General features: G+C 57.1%; 5 protein-coding genes and 1 non-coding gene across 6 annotated transcripts; 3 read left to right on the forward strand and 3 right to left on the reverse strand.

Moving 5' to 3' along the window:
• Positions 1 to 636: 636 nt before the first annotated feature.
• On the reverse strand, positions 637 to 2,138 carry COL26b_008400 (uncharacterized protein; the record flags this gene model as incomplete). The annotated part of the gene is made up of 2 exons (XM_053181160.1): positions 637 to 928; positions 982 to 2,138. The coding sequence occupies 2 exons, from the start codon at positions 2,136 to 2,138 to the stop codon at positions 637 to 639; spliced, it is 1,449 nt and encodes a 482-aa protein (XP_053034907.1).
• An 800-nt stretch (positions 2,139 to 2,938) lies between these two features.
• Positions 2,939 to 3,012, forward strand: COL26b_008401. The gene has a single exon. It is a non-coding gene; the product is annotated as a tRNA-Asn (tRNA).
• Positions 3,013 to 4,011: 999 nt separating this feature from the next.
• On the reverse strand, positions 4,012 to 4,710 carry COL26b_008402 (uncharacterized protein; the record flags this gene model as incomplete). Its single annotated transcript, XM_053181161.1, has 1 exon — positions 4,012 to 4,710. One exon carries the CDS (start codon positions 4,708 to 4,710, stop codon positions 4,012 to 4,014), a length of 699 nt encoding a protein of 232 aa, XP_053034908.1.
• An 811-nt stretch (positions 4,711 to 5,521) lies between these two features.
• On the forward strand, positions 5,522 to 8,105 carry COL26b_008403 (uncharacterized protein; the record flags this gene model as incomplete). The annotated part of the gene is made up of 3 exons (XM_053181162.1): positions 5,522 to 5,673; positions 5,739 to 7,593; positions 7,644 to 8,105. The coding sequence occupies 3 exons, from the start codon at positions 5,522 to 5,524 to the stop codon at positions 8,103 to 8,105; spliced, it is 2,469 nt and encodes an 822-aa protein (XP_053034909.1).
• Positions 8,106 to 8,486: 381 nt separating this feature from the next.
• Positions 8,487 to 9,635, reverse strand: COL26b_008404 (uncharacterized protein; the record flags this gene model as incomplete). The annotated part of the gene is made up of 1 exon (XM_053181163.1): positions 8,487 to 9,635. The coding sequence occupies one exon, from the start codon at positions 9,633 to 9,635 to the stop codon at positions 8,487 to 8,489; it is 1,149 nt and encodes a 382-aa protein (XP_053034910.1).
• Positions 9,636 to 18,650: 9,015 nt separating this feature from the next.
• COL26b_008405 (uncharacterized protein) lies at positions 18,651 to 21,255 on the forward strand (the record flags this gene model as incomplete). The annotated part of the gene is made up of 4 exons (XM_053181164.1): positions 18,651 to 18,794; positions 18,927 to 18,969; positions 19,096 to 20,590; positions 20,652 to 21,255. The coding sequence occupies 4 exons, from the start codon at positions 18,651 to 18,653 to the stop codon at positions 21,253 to 21,255; spliced, it is 2,286 nt and encodes a 761-aa protein (XP_053034911.1).
• Between the last annotated feature and the right edge of the window lie 298 nt (positions 21,256 to 21,553).

Genomic DNA, 21,553 nt, shown 5'->3' on the forward strand with positions numbered 1-21,553 from the left:
ACTGGGAACGCGGTTTCGGGGATCTGAGGCAATGCCGCCTCGAATTCTATTCAGCGGCTCCGATGCAGGACATGGCGGGCGAGTCAAGCTGGGAAAAGTATGTAAGCACGGGTCGCATGCTTCGGTCTCTGATGAATGGCGAGTTGATGCTCAGGAGGCGGTGTGTTACTGAGTTGGAATAGTTCGAGAGTTCGAGAAGCTCTCTTTTCCGCGGACGACATGTGTTGTATGGCGCTGTCTGTTGGTCAATGTGTGTCACGAGCTTCCGATAGCAAGACTTTCTCCATCCAGGCACGTCGCGTGGACCTCTCTTCCCCGTAAACAGCATGCTTTCGACTGAAGTTCAGACTGAGGACTCAGCTGGCCTCGCGGACGTCGCCTCACGGTTTCCTCGGCATCTAATCTGTCTCGTGGCCTTCAGCTAGGACTGAGGGGCAATTTCCATCACCTGCATGTAAGTTGTAAGTGAGATGAACCGAATTTTTGAGTCAGCAACCTTCAAGCAGTCGCCCCGAATAATTGAAAAGCTTAACAGTAAAAGGGTCTGCGTAAACGTTCGCTTGAGCAACGAACCCTACATTACCCGAACCCCGAATGCTCCTTTGTCAAGTCAAACCAGATACAATCAACGACAAATCAAAATGTTGTCTGTAGCTTTGGGTAGTCCTTGGCGCGAGCCTGGAGATCAGCAAAGATGGCACCAGAGTCGTCCTCCGCGAGGTTCTCCATCCGCTTCGTATCCTCGTCCTCAATCTGCTCAAGAATCTTCTCGGGCTCCTCGTTGCCCTCCTTCACGTCCTTCTTTCGAGGCTCTGTCGCCTTCTTGATCCCCGATGACTCGCCGATCAAGAGGATCTGAGCGTTGGCATAGTCAAGGTGTTCGGGTTTGGTGGGCATCCATCGGAGGTCTCGGAACTCCTTGTTGATCCTAGAGCTTTTTGTCAGTACCATTCATGTCTGTTAAAAACAGCCAATACTTACTTCTCAGGGTAGTCAGGATTCTCTGGGAGGCTCGCGTTCGCAGGTCCGGATTTGTTGGGATTCTTGGTGCTCAAGATGAAGCTGCCTTGCTCCTTGAGGCCAAGCTCCTCCTGGACCTCGCCGATGTTGGAAGGCAGAGTGAGCATGTACGCCAGGTGACTCTCTCTGCCGGTGGTCGTGATGACATAGACGCCCTCGCCAACAGGAGTGGCGGCAGGGACTTGTGAAGTGCCAGCCTTAGTTTCGTTCTGGTCACCGGAGAGGAACTGCTCCTTCAGCTCGGCGAAAGAAGCGCCGGCCTTCTCGACGAACATCATGAAGCGATCTCGGCCGCTCTCAGGGAAGACCTTCTTAGGCAGGGCGATCAAACGGGTGTTGCCGGCATCGCCAATCGGGCCGTCACCGAGCTTGGAGTCGAGGGCGATGGGGCGAAGAATGAGGTAGCTTCGAGCAATATCGTCAACTTCTTCGGCCTCGTCAAGGTTGACCCGGGCGCGGATGAAGAAGTAGATGATGCCCTTCTCGAGGACGTTGGACGGAACTTTTTTGTCCGCGTGGGGAATCTCGGCAGTGTCTCCGTTGCTTCCCTTGGTTGCAGGCTTCTCATCAGCCTTGGTCTCCTCTGTTGTCTCCTCCTTGTCCTTGATATCGGCAACCTCGTCCTTTTCCTTGGCCTCGTTCTTTTTCTCGGTCTCAGAATCCTTGGCCGGGGCAGCCTCCTTCTTTTCCTCGGTGTCGTTCTTTTTCTCCGGTTTGGAGTCTTCCACCTTGGACTCTTCCGCCTTGGACTCCTCTGCCGCCTCCTCGACGTCCTTGGCCGCCTGGGTCTCAGCAACCTCTTTCGCGTCTTCGGCAACAGTCTCATCTCGATCCTTCATCTCAGTGTCAGAAGTTTCAGGCTTCTCCTCCTTTGTTTCGGGCTCCTTTGCCTCTGGCTTCTTGGACTCGGCATCGTCTTGCTTCTCGAGGGCCTCCTCGATGGTGGTCTGACGGGCGCCATCATCGGACTTCTTCGCCCGCTTAGCATCAGGAGCGTCCTCGGCAGTGTCCTGATCAATGACACGCTTCTCTCCAGCGGTAGCATCAGCAGTTTTCTGGGCCTTGCCATTGGCTTCAGCCTCGCCGTTGGCGTGCTCTCCTGCACGTGTGCTGACCATGATGCTGGACGTGGGTAGGTGGGTTGACGATGGATAGGGTACGGTAGTGGGTACCGTGTTGTTGACCGGGGGTATCAATTGATGACGGTTGGTAAGATGGAACGTTCCAAAGGAAAACACAGGGAAGAGAAGCAAGTGCTGGGGAGGAATTGGCAGGCAGAGAGGAAGGCGCGCGGACGGGGAGAGGTCTGAGGAGTTCTGATGTCATAGGCGGCGTCGCACGCGTCGCGTTGCTTTTTCTGGAGGCAGGTAGCCGCCATTAGGTAACCTGGCGTGCCTTCCCGTGAAGTTACACACGCTGTCTCAATGAGCAATTGGCTGCCTTTGTCTCTGGACATTCTTCTCCTGTCTCAGTGATGAGCTTCATCATGTCTGAGGTCTGTCGCTGCTTGATTTACTCGGCAGTTGGCCTTGTCGTATTCCCTTGGTTGATTCGCTCCTTACCTTCCCCAATGGGTTGTTTTGAAAGGAAATCACGTTGGGGACGGATTGGGAACCTTGGTGATTACGATGACAATTGGACTTGGTCCTGGCACAGCTTTGTTTTCACGATGCGGAATGCTGCAGCTGCTCATGATCTGCTGCATGCGGAAAGAAAACGCACACCCCGCGATGGCTACTTTCACAGGGCAAGCTCCCAATCTGGACGGGCGCTCACTGACCTCGCGCTCGAAGAGGTGCAGATTAACACACTTCGGAGGATTTCCACCCGCTAAAACTCCGAGAACAACAGACTCCGGCTGTGCGCCCGACTTAGGACCCCACTCGGGCGAACGTTCCAACGAGCAAGAAGCGTCTCATCCCCGATGGCACAATTGGCTAGCGCGTCAGACTGTTAATCTGGAGGTTGGTGGTTCGAGCCCACCTCGGGGAGTTAAGGCGGTTCAATTCCGCACATGCGAGCGCAATTGTTTTTTGCTTTTTGCCCGATGTTGGTCCTGTTGACCTGCGTTGTTGTCTTTGCAGATGAACTGTTGCTTGCTATCATTTCGGCTACGTTGATTCTGAACGAAACTTCGCTGGGATTAGCTGGGAACCGTTTCTACTGGGCGTTAGAGGTTTGCCAATGATGAATCTCGTGCGATATGAATACCATCCTTCCTATCTGTTAATTGACCCTTGAAAATAATTTGTAAAACTCAAGAATAGATAAAATGCTGCAAACTCCCGACCCCTTCTCGAACATTTCTATCTGATTCATATAATTTTCAATGGTGCACTAGAATCGCACGTTGAGTTTCGCGGTGCTGAACATTGGGTAGTATGGTCTCTGTATTCAGCTACCTCTATAGACTTTGGCCGTAATATTCACGGCCACCTCTCCGTCCACTGTTACCTAGTCCCTTTAGGCATAGCACTCTGGGGTCCAAGGTACGGACTGCGTTTTCACCTTCATCTATTTCGAATCCAAGAAAACGGTACCCAGGTCATCACATGAGACACAGTACTTCACGCCATTGAGTTGTGCATGCCGTGTTAGAATAGGACTATCAAAAGCCTTCGTGGTCTGAAATCTCACCGTAACCGGTGGTAAGCTTATTTGCTAACCCTTCAATGAGGTATCTATCTACTTCGTCTTAGAGGCAGAAAGTGACGGTGTCGTGATATTTCTCCCCCAGTTAATCCTCGGCGCAGTCTGTCCTCCTATCTCGGGCTCATGCATTTTGGCTGATGGCCCAGTCTGGGGTCCCGTGAGGGCTAGCACGCCATGCTTGGGTGGCGCGCTGCCCTCATGACGAATCGGGGATGCTGCAACGGTATCTGTTCGGCTCATGGGCCGCAGATATATCGTTGTCCGCATTCTCGTTGTTGGCTCAGCTGTCGCTGTTGTATGGGTATCATATCTTGTGCAATGAACAATCTCGGTGTTGCGTCAGATGTTCTTCAAGTAGTGGTTCTTGAACTTCTTGTTGGCCCGATCCGCGCCTCGCATGAGGAATTGGTCGCCAAGAACCTCAAAGACAAATCGCCGTGGGGTTCCTTCCTCAGCCGTCGCATCGGCATCAGCGCTGGGGCTGGGCTCCTTCACCGGTATCTCGACTTTGAACCAGGTCCCCTCCTTCGGCACAATCTTCATCTCGTTCTTGCGTGTGATGACCTCGAACGAAAACTTGGAGTCCTTGATGACGATGCCCTTGATGCCGACACGGCTCGGGCACGAGCTGCGCGAGACCTCGACCTCGGCGCCGTGGAACTCGGCGGCGGTTAGCTTCGCAGCGGCACCGCTTCCTCCACCGTAGACTTCGGATCCCAGGATCTCCTCAATGTATCCTAGCCACAAGCGGTGGAGGGGCTCGAAGACGGCGTATTTCTGACCATCGCGGGGCACGTCGTGCAGGCCGCGCCTCCGTCGGTCGCGCGCGGAGAGCGGCTTGGGTTTGAGCTTTTGTTTTCTCTTGGCCTCTTCGCGGGCTTTTCGGCGGGCTGATCTCGGGTTCGACGGGGGCGGGGAGCTGGGTCTGAGGTAGAGGGGTCGGTATTGGATCTTGTCTGTGAAGATGCGGTTGACGGTGTCGGGTGAGTGCGCTCGGGCGAGGAGGGCCTGGGTGATGGGCTGATTTGAGGGAGCCATGATGTCTGTGTGCCCTCGCGACACTGCTCTGGTTATTATTGTCCTGGCGGAGAATTGGTTGGCGTAGTTTGCGACTGATGACTGTGACGAGGCTGCTTCTGCAAAACCAAGCGCATGCGATTTCCTGGAGAAGCTGCGGAAAATAAAATTAAATGTTAGTGCCTCCAGGTTCCATTTCCATTGGGTGGTGGGGCGGGAACCAGGATGGCCTGCCGGCTGGCAATGTGCTGGCCAGTCACTGTTGCTGTTGCTGCTGTTGCTGTCGCTGCCCGCTGCTTGGCTCATCCATCAGTGGCACCTGCAGCAGCGGCAAGGATTGGCAGTGCTGTCTTCACATGCCGAAAACGCTAAAGCCGCCAAAGGGCTTCGAGCTCGGCTTGGAGGCAGCGTGGGAGCAGGTGGGAGGCAGCAAGCGCGGACGCGGATCAGTGGTCCGGGTGGGTGGCACTTGACCTCAACGGTCCACCCAATGTCCCGCGGCATGACACTGCGACTCTTTGGTTCTGGCTACGCTCGGCGCAAGGAGCAAGGAGCTGCTGGGAGGAGAGACGATCAAAACACTTCCCACGCTCTTCCTCCACCATTTCCCACTACTACCACACTCACTTGGGTAGCCCGTCAATCTCCAACGTCATTTGCAGTCAGTCCTGTTCGAGAAAAGGGATCCCGTCTTCCTCGACCGACACTCGGCAATGGCAAGGACCTTGAACGGACTGCTTCGGAGTATCTAGGACCAACAATTCCATTCCACGCACTCGACACGACTTGACGATACCCGATTTTCCCCACGATACCCCAACCCCCCACCGCAATGGCTAAAAATGACGACTCCGCGCCGGATCTGAAGATCCTCGGGGACCAAATCACACTCCAGCCCAGCGGCTACGTCAAAACCCAACGCGACGACGAGAAGGAGGAGGCCCTGATGAAGCACATGGCCCGCTTCCGCTCCGAGCCTCTACAGTATGTCCACATGCAGTTTGGCCCCTTTTGGATCCAGGAACAACACTAACTAGCCGCTGCGCCAGATTCCTTCGCGAAGTTTCCCTCTACGTCTCCGGCACCGGCTGGCGCGCCTACGACAATGCCATCGGCCAGCCCATCTTCTACTCCGGCTTTAGCGACAAGATCAAGGATGCCGTGCTGTCGGCGCCACTACTACAGTCGCGCATCACCGACCTCGCCGAGAAGCGCATCGCTGTCGAAGAGAATGAGGGCTTATTAAACAAAAATGACAAGGACTTTGAGTTGAAGCGTGCGCGGAGACGGGCCGCCATCGAGACTGGAATTCAGGAGGTTGCCGAGAAAATGACCGACGACATGATCTGCAAGTTCGAAAGCAAGACCTTTATCCGAAGCGCATATTATCTGGTCACGCAATTGACTCTGCGCGCCTATCACCAAGGCATCCACGTCTCTAGCGAGGAGGTTCTGAGGCTACGAAAGGTGGCGGAGGAGGCCGAAAGCAAGAAGCAGAGCATCATCTTCTTGCCCTGCCATCGATCGCATGTCGACTACGTTTCGCTGCAGCTCATCTGCTACCGCTTAGGACTCGGCCTACCGGTTGTCGTAGCTGGAGACAACCTTAACTTCCCTCTAGTCGGAAGCTTCCTGCAACATGCCGGTGCCATGTGGATTCGGAGGTCGTTCGGCGATGACATCCTTTACACGACATTGGTGCAGACGTATATTGACACCCTGCTACAGGGAGGCTACAACTTTGAGTGCTTCATTGAAGGCGGTCGCTCAAGAACAGGCAAGCTGTTGCCTCCAAAGTTTGGTATCCTCAACTTCATCCTCGACAGCATCCTGTCTGGGCGAGTTGAGGACGCCGTCATCTGCCCGGTCAGCACACAGTACGACAAGGTCATTGAAACGGAGGGCTACGTTACCGAGTTGCTTGGCGTGCCCAAGAAAAAGGAGAACCTCGCAGATTTTGTCTCTGGAGGCTCATCCGTCTTGTCCCTGAGGCTCGGCAGAGTCGATGTTCGCTTCCACGAGCCTTGGAGTTTGCGTGGGTTCATCAATGAGCAGCTTGTAAGGCTGTCTAGATTACCTACGGGCCTCAACCTGGATACGAAGAACCCCGAGAATACCGCAATCCGCCAGAAGCTCCTGCGCACACTCGGTTACAAGGTGTTGTCAGACATAAATGATGTTTCCGTGGTTATGCCTACTGCTCTGATCGGCACCGTGCTGCTCACCCTCAGAGGCAGAGGCGTAGGCAAGACGGAGCTTGAACGTCGCGTCAATTGGCTCACTGACCGAGTCCGGGCGAAGGGCGGTCGTGTTGCCCACTTTGGAAATGCGCCCCTCTCCGACATTATCGAGCGTGGCCTGGAGGTATTGGGCAAGGATCTGGTTGGCGTCGTAACAGATCTTCCAGAACCTACCTACTATGCCGTTGACAGGTTCCAACTCTCGTTCTACCGAAACATGACCATCCATCTGTTCATCTCGGAAGCTATAGTGAGCGCCGCGATGTACATGAAAGTCAAGCAGGGAGGTGGCCCAACCATGCAGGATATCTCCTTCAAGGAGCTTCAGGACCAGATTCAGTTCCTCTCTTCCCTGTTCCGCGGCGAGTTCATCTTCCCCAGTGATGGTCTGGCAGCGAACTTGGAAAAGACGCTGCGCGACCTCGAGGCGGATAAGGTCCTCAAACTTCACAGAGACGAGGAGGGCAAGGTTGTAGTAGTCGGCCTGTCGGATCACGAGAGAATGGTTGGACGGGAAAACTACGACTTCTACTGCTTCCTTATCTGGCCGTTTATTGAGGCCAGCTGGCTTGCGGCGGTTTCTCTGATGGGACTGGCAACACCGCTTGGCCAGAAGGACGATATCTGGATTGAGGTGGGCAAAGCCCAGAGTAGTGCACAAGTGGTAAGTCAAATTCAGGCAAGCATGGAGCCACACACCTAACACAATTCCAGCTCGGCAAGACACTTTACCATCAGGGCGACCTGAGCTACTTTGAAGCCGTAAATAAGGAGACCCTGAAGAACGCGTACCAGCGCTTCGAAGAAGAAGGTATCTTACAAGTTGTCAAATCCAAAGACCCCAAGGTTCCACCCCGCCTGCGTCTCGATCCCGAATGGTGTCCTACACGCGACCCAGAGACGGGCGCCCTCAACGCCTCGGGTCGTCTCTGGGACTTTACCGAGAAGATCGCCTCCAGCCGCCGCGAAGGCAAGAACCGTCGCGACGGGGCCACCGTTAGTACCCGCGTGCTCCGCCTGACGGATCTGCTCGGCAGCAAGCTGTTCGAGGCGGCCAAGACTGGGGATAAAAAGGGGGCGTCGCCGACCCTTAGTATGGAGGACGCGAGACAGCTTAAGAAGAGCGTCAAGGAGCAGAGGAGGCGTAGGTCGCTGGAGAACCGAGCACATTTGTAAATTTTGTATTACTGTAAACGTGTAAAGCGGGTATGATATGATTACGATGTTCTCATCCTGTCCTTTGTTTTCTTCTTAGATGGCCGGGTCGAGAAGTCGCACAGCGTTGGTCCTCTGCTGGCGCAGGTTATTAGGCTGGTCGGTTGCGTCAATGAGTCATATATGAGGGTTCCAGGGATGTCTCTCACGTACAGCGTTGAATGGACGCGGAGGTTGCCCTGTGGCCCTTATATATGACTTGTTGTCGAGACCGGAAGGTGCTTGGCTGCGGTAATGTGTTGATAGTCCTCAAAAATGGCATTCTTTGTCGTCAAGTTTATTCAAACGTGGGATTCGACCACTGCTACCCTACGTTCCTTCCATCCAACCTTTGAACTCCTCCTACTGGGTATTTGGCTTCAGAATAATGTTGTCAATAAGTCGCACCGACGGTCCGCCGCTGTGCCCGAGATCCTCGCCGGGCTGCGGCTCCTCCACAGGCAGCATCTTGACCGCGCCGCTGAGGATAGCCCCCTTCGTGGGCACCACCGTGTTGATCTCCTGCATCGAGTCCGGGTCCGCCAGCGAGATGTAGTCCACCTCGAACATGACCCGCTCCGCCGGCGCCAGCTTCGCCTGCTCCGAGAGCACCCCCGCGGCGACCTGGTTCGCCGCCCCGAGAATCGCGTCCCGCTCCAGCGCGCCGCCCTGCGTGTACGCCTCCTCGGCGGCCCGCAGCGCGCGGGACAGCACCGTGGCGACCGCGCGCCGCCGCGCGCCGAGGTACACGTTGCGCGAGGACAGCGCCAGCCCGTCGGGCTCGCGCATCGTTTCCCCGACGACGACTTCTGTCGGCAGCATGAAGTCCTCGACCATGCGCCGGATCACGACCGTCTGCTGCACGTCCTTCTGGCCGAAGTACACCCGCTCGGGCTGCACGATGTTGAACAGCTTCATGCAGACGGTGGCCACGCCGCGGAAGAAGGTCGGCCGGGAGGCGCCCTCGAGGACCTCGCCAACGGGCGTGATGGTCACGAAGCTGCCCTTGCTGGACGGCTCCTGGCCCGGGAAGCCGGCGGGGTACATGTCGGCGGTGGTGGGGGCGAAGACGGCGCTGACGCGGCCGAGGTTGGCGCCGTCGCCGGCGAGCTCGCGGTCGAGGTCGCGCAGGACGGCGGTGTCGCGGGCCCAGGTCTGCGGGTAGGAGGCGAGGTCCTCTGCGACGCCGAACTGGGCGGGGTTGACGTAGATGGAGACGACGACGTGGTGGTTCTCGCGGGCGGCGGCGCGGATGAGGGAGAGGTGGCCGTCGTGCAGGGCGCCCATGGTGGGCACGAGGCCGACGGAGCGGTAGTTGAGGAGGTGCGGGCGGCGCCAGGTGCGCAGGGCGGAGACGTTGCGGAAGATGCGGATCGGGGAGGAAGGGACCGTTTCTGGTGCTGAAGACGAGGAGGAGGAGGAGCAGGCTGTTCGGAGCTGGGAGGATATGCTCGAGCTGCTGCAGCGGGCTGGGCTTGTGCTGCCCGCGGCGCGGAGGGTGCGGGCGAGCATTTTGGATGATTTTTGGGTTGTTGGAATTGTGAGGAGCTGGCGATTACGGTGGTTACGGGGGAAAGAGGGGATTTGCGGCCATTGTGGAGGCGCAATGGCTTATAGAGTCGGCGACGCTGTGATGGTTTCTGCGGCGGATTTTTGGGGACGGAGGGAGGTTTGGTGGAGATGGCTGTGAGGTCGTGGTCCTCGGCGGTATCGGTGAGGGGCTCGGTGAGGGAGCTCCTGTGGGGTCCGCACGTGAGGGGCATGATGTTATTTTATCTAATCGGCCAATGCGGAAGATGGATTACCCAGAGGTTTCTCCGACTGGTCACCGAGACTCACCTTCTCGGACCTGCCCCGTCTCGGTGAGCCCGGTGAAGGCCCGGTCGGAGATTTCCAGCGGTGACCTTATCCACTGAATAACCTCTCCATACTTCCCGCTGTCACTACCCTTCCCCTTTCCTGGGCTCCCCATGCGGACTATTCACCCCCGAGTTGTTCTCTTGCCTGCTTCGTTGGCAGTCCGCACAACACTGATGTGTGTCTTGCAAGTAAGCACGTAGTCATTGCCCTTCTCAGCGGCCTACGGATACACAGCAATGGCAATGATGCCAGGTCAATGCCTCGTACGACATGGCACCAGAGAATCCCCGTGCGACGCGAGGCATGCGAGATTGCCGTGGCCCTCTTTGCACGATTTGGCCCAGGTCGCAATCCCACGCCCCCCTCTTCACTCCCTCCCTCCGACGTGATCGTGTTTCTCTATCTTGTGTGTTCACTGGGGCATGAGTGAGAAGGAGACAGCAAGATCCGACTCCCAACTCCCTCAGTATCTGTCTCCCGCTGCCTCTCTCTTGTGAACACGGAAACGATTTGTCAAATCTCCTGTTTCACGCCTGGAGACACTTTCTTGGCGGACAGGCTGAGATGTAGCAGATGTTGACAAAATGTGCTGCTTCGCGCCTCGCGCCCACTTCCCACTTTCCCAACTCCAACCCACCACCACCCCCATGAGAAAATGGGGTGGTGGTGGCGTTTACCCTGGGCTGTTACCTTCTCTCTGGGTGACTTCAGACGAAAGCACGCAGTAGATCGAAAGAAGGCGCCCGGGTCGTTGCAGGTGGCTGCATCCACGGGGGATGACAGCCAATCTCCCGGCCGATAATCTGTGCTACATATTCCCAGCGAGGAAATGGGGAGGGTAGAGTCGAGAAACAATCGTGAGGAAGAAGACTTGCATGCATCGTAACTCTGCACAGGAACAGCACAGCCCCGGCCCCCAGCTGGTTGCTGAATTATCTTCAGTCCTCCTCCAGTGTGCCAAGTCATAATCTTGTGCGAGAACGAGTGCCACGAGAAAGGGCAGTCTCGACTTGTCCCGCCAAGCTGCCCGATCAGCCTGGGCGTCGGTTGCAGATGGCTTCTTTCTCTTCTTCTTCTCCTCCCCCTCTGACTCTGCGGCCCCGTTGACAGCTCGGCCCTGGGATTAACACAATCTCAAGAAAACGTCCAAGCAAAACTTGGCGTCTCCCCTTCCAAGCTTCGGCACCCTCGAGAAGGCAAGGCAAGTCGCATCGTTGCAGCAGAGGCGAAGTCCGGAGCCGACGTCAAATCTTGCAACAAGACCCAGCCTTTTTTGTCTCTGCCATGGGTGTTGGACCACACCCCATCCATCCCGACCGTCGTCGTCGGGAAGTCCCCAGAAATGCTACCCGCGACCGCAAGGCAAAAACTTCCCGAGAAGCTTATCCTTTCCTGCTGAGAATCAGAAGAAGTGTCAGCTTCAACCCACCACCCACCCACCCCATGTTGAGAGTGAATGAGACCCCTGCGGCGGACTCTTCTTTTTCGTCTGTCTGGTTGTGCTTGGGCTTAGGGTGGGGAAGAACAAGGTACCGGCCTACGGGCCCCCCATGGAAGAGCAACATCGCGGAACAAGGCATGACGACGGGTGTGTATCGCAACCGCATCTCCATCGCATCGCATCGCATCTGGCGCTTATTCTGGTGGGAGTCACGGTCACGGCCTGGAACGAGTTGGCATGCTGGGAAACTGGTGTTTTTGGTCGCGGCCCGCGGTCCGCGGCGCGGTGGGACAGAGACAGACTTGGCTGCTGATGGTACCATTCTACAACTGAAAATAACTGCTGCCGATGGTTATGCTTGAATCTGCAGAGCTGAGACAGGCTTTCGCTTGTACCATGTCTCTGTCTAAGAAACTCGCTGGAGGAGAAGAGCTTCCTCACCAAATTGCAGCTAGAGATGTCGAATCACCCGTCTCCATTGGCTAGCACGCATTCGCTTTCAGGCTGTCGGGAACATGTCCGTCTGTCTGGACATCTATCTTTTGCCCGTATCATCAGACGACGATCTCGCTTTTGCTTGCACCACATCCTCTACGAAGTAGTGCTACCCTTCCAGCCCGCCAAGAAAGGCACCTCAAAATAAAGTACAGGAAAAAAGAAAAGAAAAAGCTAGAATGCACAGCGTTGCCCAGCTCCCTTCGTCCTTTTGCCGAACTTTGAAAGCCACCCATAAGCTCGGATCAGGGCGCAGATTAACTCTGGGTGTCAAGATGCGAGGTCAGCAGCAAGCAGGACACTACAGTAAAGAAAGAAAAAGTAATGACGGCACCCGCCGCTGCTTGGTGTTTCATTCCGGTTCGTCTGGTGCGGCGTTTCGCACTTTTGGGGCGGCGCTGGCTGGTGCTGCTGCTGCGGCCCCTCTGGTGCTGGGCGGCGCGGCGCTTGGCCCATCCAGTACCATCATTTCTCTTGGCATTTAAAGGGGACTGTCCTCGGCAGACTGGACAGCCGGGCTTTGATGGGACGACGATTTGTCGCCTCGGGACGGATACGCTGGTTAATCTTTCTGACAGCAATAGCAAGGGGTGATGGTGAGGTGCACACGACCTCTTCCTCTTCTTGGCCAGACTGTAGGAGAGAGGGAATATTGGGATGCAAGGGTTCTCTTCTACCTAAGCATGCATCCCCAAAACAGTCTCCAGAAAAGGGCAACGGCACCCGACGTAAGGCCTTCATTCAACCTTACTTCAGTTTATTCTTAGTACCGTAGTAAAAAAGAAAGGAAGAAAGGAAAAAGGATCCCGCGCGAAGAGTGGATGGAAGGGGGGCGTCGTCGAATGCAGGACCAAACGAAACATGGGCAAAAGCTTCCCCAGGGAACGAACCTTGTTCGCCCAGACCTATATCCGCGAAGGCTGATACTCGATATGAGCGACAGCCGAGCAGACAAACAGCAGGAAAGTGTGTGGGCAGGGCAAAAGGTAGCGAGATTCAAAGCCAAAAACGTTGGCGATTATTACCTCGGAGGCTCTGTTGGCCCTACGTTTAGTGCGTGTCTGGGTGCTTATTGGGCGTCTACGTTGACAGGTAATAGGTTTTAAGGTCCGATGCTACTGCGACGGTGACAGAATTTGGTCGAGTCGAGACGTGCGACCTTGTTCGGCTCAACTCACCCGCCGCGACGATCCTGCTTCATCGGCCGAGCCGTCTACACTTTACTTTTCCACAGTCATGCCCTTTTGGCTTCAGCTTGACCTTCCCTCTCGCTCGGGCTTGCTAATTCTGTCGCGAGAACCTTGTCATATATGGGCTATAGTTACCAGAGTGTGGACGTTCCAGAAACACATCTGACTAAAAGTAAGAGGTGACAGAGTTAACAATTGCCGGTTTTGTTCGCTTTGCTTTTTGGGCGATCGAACCAACGTGCCCCTCCACCCGGCAGAGGGAAGGGGGGGGAGGAAGAACAAACATTGACGACGACCGCGTGTGACGATCAAACCGCGCCGAGCGGCGGCGGAGCGGCCGGGGCCTGGGAGCACGACGACGGCTACCCTACGGGGGGGTTGGCTGGCCTCTGGCGGCGGAGGACTGGCGGGGAGATAATGGCACGGGGAGGAGACGTCTGTGGCATGATTGGGAGGGAGAGAAGTGGAGGCACTCTTCGTGTTGTGGGCAGCCGTCGTTCTTCCGGGCCAAATAAGCTACTGACCGGGTACATTGTTTTATCCTGCTGGCGTAATGCATGGGCACTTTCAGGTAAGGTACAAAACACGATACATCATATGTGGATGGATGAAGTGACGCTCAGCCAGCTGAGCACCCCCGCGCGGAAACGAAATGCGCAACAGGAGCCGAACGATTTCTGATGATCATCCAACTTGGCGTCCATTCTTTCTGCTCTCTTTCTCTCGGAAGCAGCATCAAGCGAGCGTCAATTGCGTTGGAAGAAGCAGAAATGCAACTATGGGCGAGGTTCGTGGCGCTTGGTTCGTGACAGGGGACTGGAGCACGTTATTGCGCGGCCTCTTGCGTGTGGGGAAAAGCAGAGAAAAGGGCAACTGGGCGAGGCCGGCAACAGATGCCACAGATGTGCCCCATCGTCGACTCGCAGATTATCAGAGGAAAATCCACAACGGCTAATACCCTGAGAAGAGACGCGCAAGAAAGGGGGTTCGAGGCCAAGCGCTGGGGAACATCTGAAGGGAAGCCAAGAGCTGGATGCTGCTGTACTTGCGACTGTGATGGCGCTCGGCGGATGCTACCTGAAGGCGGGAAAGACTTGGCTCATGATGATACAACACAGTAGTGCTATTACACGCCTGGGCATTGTTAAGAGACGCACTGACGATGGTAGTAAAGGAAGGCCGCCTGCTTGCTTGCTTTCGTGCGTCTGATTTTCCCTGGGCGTTCTGGGGCCCGAAGCAAGGAAAGAGTATGCGACGAATGAGCTCGGCGGGATCTTGGGGATGCAAGAGAAGCCGAAGCAGGTCTCTGACAAGAATGTCCTAGAGGGCGAATACACGGACGGATGATCCCTCGAGCCTAAAACCGGCAGCCAGCTGTTTTGCTAGTATTATTTTGCCTGCTGGCTTGCCTCGGGCCGCTGTGAAAGTGTGCCACTCTGTCGGGCGCTGCCAACGGTGAGGCATCTCCGACGGGCAAGGGAGGAGGCTGAAAAAGAGGGCGGATGCTAAAAGCAACTTCACGGCGAAGGAAGGGGAGGAAGCAAGCCCTTCCTGTGACGGGTCCGGGGGGTGGTAGTTGTCAGGGCCCAAGTCACTCTACGTCTTGGTAGAAAGTCAGTATTGGCTTGACGATGGCTGGCGTTTGTGTGTGTGTGTGTGTGCAGTGTGGTGTGTGGCACTGCGTTCCTTCGAGCGTAATTCTAGCGGCACCTGGAACCCCGGAAAGGCGGATCTGCAACACGTCCCGCGCAAGGTACGGGCATGTGGGAGCGGGATGTATCGAGGTACATCTAGGATCAGAAGAGAGAGCGTATGCTGTGTGCTGTGTGGCTGTGTGCGGTCCGAGGGACATGGGATCGCGGGGGGATCTGTTTCTGTTGTCGTGCTGCCCTCGTCTCTTTGGATAGAATGATTACCCATCATTGACAATGGCGATGAAATTGTTGGCGATTTGGTGTTCACAGAGATAGCCCTCTTGTAGGTGTCCTTTTGTGTGTGCCGAACGGAGTATCGGGATACCGTCGCCATCTCGGCGCTCTACCCTGAACAGGTCGGCGCGGCGCAGCGTTGCCGGTCGAGGGCCATTCACTCTCGGATATCGGCTCCGATGACGGGTTTTCCGGTGCTCTGGCCATTGTGATGGAGCAATCGAACGATGGTGGTCATCGCCACCTTCACAGCTGTCTCTCCTCTCTTGATGTAGAGTTTCTATTCATATCGACAGAAGATAGCAACATCAAAAACATACATTTAATAGAAGTGCAGATATCGAAAAAGGTCCAGGGGTCCAGCATACATCAACACTCAAGCCCTCCCATCGTCAACAGGTACATGCAACGATTCCAGCCACAGACAAGAGACTCGAGCCCGTCTGTCACCCATCGGCAAACGCTTCTTCCATCTTAAAATGTGGAACCCAGGGGACCGCTCCGGTTTTAGAAGATTCCCGCCAAAAGTGCTAAATCAAGCGAGAGGCCATTTGCTGCGATCACGCCCCTGTGTGTCTGCATCATACACACACACACAGTCTCTCTCTTCTCGTCCTTCGACAGCACAAGTGTGTGAGTGATGAGTCTCTCAAGGTATCTTCCGCTCTCCCCTTTTTCTTTGCTCACAGCCACACAGACACCCACAACGCCCACAACCACACCCCATCTTCCCTCGCAACGCCGTCGCCTCAACCTTGGGGCCCTTCCCCCCCGGAATCTCCATCCCTCTGTACCTCTCAGCCGTTCAGAGTTTCTTCAATCGCTCTCGCTCCCCATAGAGTTGCGCCAAGCGACGCTGTCGTTGCCGATCTATCCCTCCCTATCTCACCCGCCATCGGCGCGCCTCGTTTCCCTTTTCCCCCTCCCCTTTGCCAATTCTTCAGCCTCCCCACATGCGCGCCCGTCTGCCATCCATCCATCCCCCTGGAGAGGTACCGTACCTCACGGCGACCTGCTGAAGGACGCTGAGAGGAAGACTGGGAGTGACATTTGGAAGAGGGACACGCCCCCGTCGTCGCCCCAAAAAAGGACCCGAGCTCGACCCGACCTTGGATCTGTCTGGCCTGCCTGCCTGCCTGCCTGCCCTGATCTGCTGTTCCGTTCCTGCTGCGTGCTGCGTGCCTTGTTGTTAAAAAAAGTTCTGGACTCACTCAATTCCGACGACGTCCATCGGTTGGTGACCGCGACTCTACCCACTGCCGCCCGAGAACCAGCATTGGCTGAATGCTTTTCCTGGAAATTTGAAGCTTCGATGATTTGATCCACGCCGCCTGTCTTTGTTTTCAAACGTCATTCCACCACGACTGCTCAGTCGTTAATTCGACGAGAACATCGAAAAGACGAGAGGCATTCATCCTGGATCGTCTTGTACCAAGACCCCCGCCCAGCTCTGCGTTCTGCATCACATCTCTCCGTGTCTGCGACATATACACGTACACATATTCCGTGTACTCTCGAGCCGCAAGACGTGTCTTGGCCCTCTCTGATGCTCGCTGTTTTGCTCACATCCATAACCCCAGAAGCAGCAGACCCCTGAACCCGACCTGGGGGAAGGGAATCCGCGCGGCCGAGAGAGATAGGCAGAAGGAGATCCATCATCTTCGGCGCTTTCTTCTGCTCCATATTAACACTCGCGAGCCGTTCACGGTCCTCATGCTCTTCTTCTCTTCACTCTCACTCTCACTGCCGTCGTTCCGTTCCTCGCCTAATACTGCTGCATCTGCCCTTTGCATACCGTTTCCTGGCCTGAACATTACATCCCCGCCATCAACCGCGGAGAAAGAAGACGGGTGCGCACCATCCACCACACAAACTCCCGACATCACACACTCGACTCGACGCAACAGCATTCTACTTCGTCTTTTCATCCCTTTGCGTCCATCTCATCTGGATTACAAGGACACACAATACACAGTAGACACAACACACAACACATGCACACACACATACAACCAGCAGACGATACATGGACACATCCGAAAAGAGAACAGGAGGAACTCTGTTGTGTTAGGCACAGAAGAAGGTACATGCTCTCGGTCTCTACCCACACCTCCCCCGGCCGGGATTCCTGCAGATGTAAACGAACGGACCAAGCCTCACCCCCTCCCTCGTCCTTGTCCTTGTCCTCATCGGCGAGAGGTACATCCATTGCCATTACCTACAGCAAAGTAGGTACCTACAAGACATAGCCACCAACCAAACCAACGGCCAAGGCCTGGAAGAGGGTACCTCCTAGCACACACACTGCCTACCTTACCTACAACAACTGGAGACACCCACTGGAGACACCCACTGGACATACACACACACACAAAGACTACTTAGTACACACGCTACACACACCTCGGCCATCTTGCGCTAGTCAAGTCAATCTGGGCCACTGCCGCTCAGTCTTTCCCTCCATCCATCCATCCATCCATCCAGCTTCTCTACCTACTCTGGCTCGACTTACCTCACCTTGCTCCATCCAGAACGCCAAAGCTTGTGACTTTTGATTTTTCTCCCTCCCACTGCACTTCGCATCTCGACTCGACTTTTCGCTCACTAAAACCAACCAACCAACCAACCATCTCTTCTCCGCTTCTCACCGACAACCGACATCGCGCGCACCGCACCCCATCCGCCCCCTGTGAGTGAATCTGTGTCGCTCTCCGATCGCGCCCCCGACGACGACGAAGACGAAGACTTCGACGACCACAGCAGCGACGGCATTGAAAGGAAGGAATCTCATCGCTTGCGCATCGCATTTCATCGACAAGCCGCATCTGGCATCTCATCACCACCCGGCGACGACGTCTCTCACGCAACGGGATCAGTGTTCCCAATCAGTCACCCGCCATTGAGCCAGCAGCCCGTCCTTCAATCAGCAAGCAGCACAGCGGATCATTCTCGCCGCTCATTCGTACATCGGCCCCCCGCTCGCGCGCGCGCATCCGCTTTCTCTCTCTCTCTCACGCACACGCACACGCACACTCACTCTCATCGTGAGTGACCCGACGACAGCGACATCGCCGACGACGACCATCACGACGACGACAGCGACGAGTCAGAGTCTCTCGCTCTCTCTTCTTCCGACGGCAAACTCACCTCTCAGCATCCACCAAGTTAATGCCCGCATCGCCCTCCACGTCGCCCAAGCCGTAGGGTGTCCCCAGCCCTCGTTGAATCCCCCCACCGTCTCTACTCACCAGAGACGGGCCTTTCGGTAGCCCTGGAGGCATACGACGCCTCTGCAGGCGTCCTCGTGCCAGGCTTTGGCCTTGGTCCGGCGGTGCTGCACCCCTTTGAGCATCATCCGCCCCTCGACTTTGTCCACGACCCGTACCTCGACGGCGCCCAGGACATTGACGACAACGACGACCAGGTCTCTTCTCTCTCCTTTGGCTTCTCCTCCGACTTCACCACCGACTTTAGCCTCGGCAACGAAGTAGTAGCACCACTCCACCAGCAGCAACAGCAGCAGCAGCAGCAGTCTTCTTATCTCAAGCACCACCACCAAGACCACCAAACCCATCAGTACTCTTCCCATCACCACCACCAAACATACGACACCATGAATTTGCCCAGCTCCCACATCCCGCCCCGCCGCAGCGCGAGCATCCACTCCCTCACCCCCTCGCGCGACCTCATCGTCGCCGCAAAGTCCCCCGAGAAATCCGCCGCCGCCGCCGCCGCGACCGCCACAAAGTCCAAACGAGTACGGACGGGCTGTCTAACGTGTAGGGAACGGCATCTAAAATGTGACGAAGGCTTACCAGACTGTCTAAATTGTCGCAAGAGCAATCGAGAATGCAAACGCGGCGTGCGGCTCAACTTCATAGACGTCCAGGTCAAGAAACCGCCCTACATGCCTCCCACCGTCGAGTGGTCGGGTAAGTCCGGAGCCCCCATCTTATCTCACTCACCCAATAGCCGATCCCCTCACCTCACTCATGTGAGGTGGTGTGAGGAAATCGTAAGCATCATGGCAGACACAGGCTGACGCGAATGAACCACAGTACAATTCCAGGATGAGTCAAGACAAATCGCCTCAGAATACGTCGGCGGACTCGGCCGGTACGCACACCTCGACAAGGTCGCCGTCGCCGCCGCCCCCCGGCCTGAGCCGAGCCATCTAGAGCAGACCCTCCGGCACCAGGGCCACCTCCTCCCCCACGCCCGCGCCGCCCCGGGCCCGGACGCCTCCGTGTCTCCTCGGACTCACCTTCAACACCACCCGCCGCCGCCGCCGCCGCAGCTGCCGCCCTCCTACGCCTCCTACCCGCCACACGTTGCCCATCGACCCCCGGAGCCCCCTCGCGCCGCAGACTACCCTCCTCACCGCCGCGAGAGCGAGTCCGCCACCGCCTACCTCACCCCCCAGAACTCGGCGCACCCTGGCCCTCACCCGTACGCCGGCTACGAGCACTTCGCCGCCCTCCGCGACAACGCCCACCACTCCCACTCTCACCACCACTCCCACTCCCGCTCCCACACCCACCGCGACAGCGACGCCTCCTCCGCCGCCTCCATCGTCCCACAACCAACCGCCCCGCCGCCGTCCTACCGGCACAGCGCTGCCGCCGGCCCCGGGGCCGCCAACGGCGCCAACGCCCTCGCACCCGACGGCATGATGACGCCTCCCCCCAGCGAGAAGGCCACCGCCGGCGAGCGCGAGTACCTCAACTCGCCCGAGGAGATCCTCTACATGCAGGTCTTCGTCGAGGAGGTCGGCGTCTGGATGGACTCCCTCGACAAGGAGAAGCACTTCTCCCGCCTCATCCCCTACCATGCCCTCAAGTCGCCCATGCTGCTCAACGCCTTCCTCGCCTGCGGCGTCAAGCACCTCACCCTCGTCAACCCGGCCTACCAGGACGACAAGGCCCTCTTCTACTACGACACCGCCACCACCCAGCTGCTGCGCTCGCTGCAGAACCCCGACCGCAACACCGGCGAGTGCGCCACCACCGCCGTCGTCCTCAACGTCTACGAGATCATGTCCGAGAAGCCCGCCCAGCGCATGAACCACATCGCCGGCGCCCGCGCCCTCATCCGCGAGTGCAAGTGGGACGCGCGCTCCAGCGGCATCGGCGCCGCGTGCTTCTGGCTCAACATCGGCATGGAGGTGCTTTCCTGCCTGGCCTTCAACTGGCAGACGTCGTGGGACCCGGACTCTTGGGGGCTGGACATGGACTTTGCCGCCGAGAGCAACGGTGCCGGTGCTGCGACTGCTGCCGCGGCGGCATCAGGAGATGGCTTCGGGTCGGAGGAGCTGTGGGTGCATCGCATCCTGTACATCGTGGCCAAGATCGCCAACTTCCGCGCCACGATCCCGCGCTTCCAGGAGCCGAGCCCGCACGACGAGCAGATCCGCCTCGGCAACCGGCTCGCGCAGTGGCAGGACCTCAAGCGGCTGTGCGACAAGTGGAACAACGCGTGCCCGCGCACGATGCACCCCTTCGGCTACCTCTACCCCTCGCAGACAAACTCCAAGTCTGCCTTCCCCAACGTCTGGTGCGTCTTCCTCACCCTCCCTCCGCTAACTATCCCGTGTACTAACACCATCTCCCCGCAGGCTCATCAAACGCGCCGCCATCATCGGCCGCCTCTTCTACCACACCGCCCAATGCCTCCTCGCGCAGACCAACCCCATGGAACCCGGCAAGGCCTCCGAGGAAATGCGCGCTCTGCAGCTGCACCACGCGCACCAGGTCTGCGGCATCGTCGCGCACACAAAGGACCGCGGCGTCGCCTCCGTCGCCATCCGCTCCCTCGCCATCGCCTCCGCCGTGCTCACCGACCCGCGCGAGCAGGAGGAGGTCCTCGAGATCCTCGACAAGATCCACACCGCCTCCGGCTGGCGCCTCGGCAAGATCCACTCCGAGCTGAAGAAGTCGTGGGGCTGGCCCTCGCCCGCGGGCGGGAACACGCCCGTCATGGCGCATCCGGACCCAAGAGGAGGAAGCAGCGGCGGCGGCGGGAAGTACTACGCGAGCAGCACGAGCGGCGGCGCACCGCCTGCGATGACGGCGGCGAGCAGCCAGCCGCCCGCGGCGCCGATGAAGGCGCTCGTGAACCCGCTCAGCTTCGCGGATTTCTCGCTGCCGAATCACCCGTACCAGAACTGGTACGAGCCGCCGAATAGGTCCAACTCGTACAGCTCGCAGACTTTCCTCTGATTGGGGTTATCCTTTTCTTGCTTATCTTTCTCTTCCAGCCCATCTTTATTTACAAAAGGCACCGACCCAACCTCACCCCAGGGCGTGTCTAACCCTTTTATATCTACATAATCTTCTCAGAGAGCGACGCGGAAAAGACGAGCGGGATCTTCACATTTCAACCTGCGGATGACAAGTACACTACACTACAAAAAACGGCACTGGATGCCTGGTTCATGATCACGGCCGAACCCTACCACACATTTTTTATCTTCAACCGCTCGTCTTTTCCCGGCCTCTCTGTTACTCAATTCCATCT

This window comes from Colletotrichum chrysophilum (genome assembly GCF_026319265.1).
Source record: "Colletotrichum chrysophilum strain AFK26 chromosome Unknown scaffold_73, whole genome shotgun sequence".
Taxonomy (NCBI): domain Eukaryota; kingdom Fungi; phylum Ascomycota; class Sordariomycetes; order Glomerellales; family Glomerellaceae; genus Colletotrichum; species Colletotrichum chrysophilum.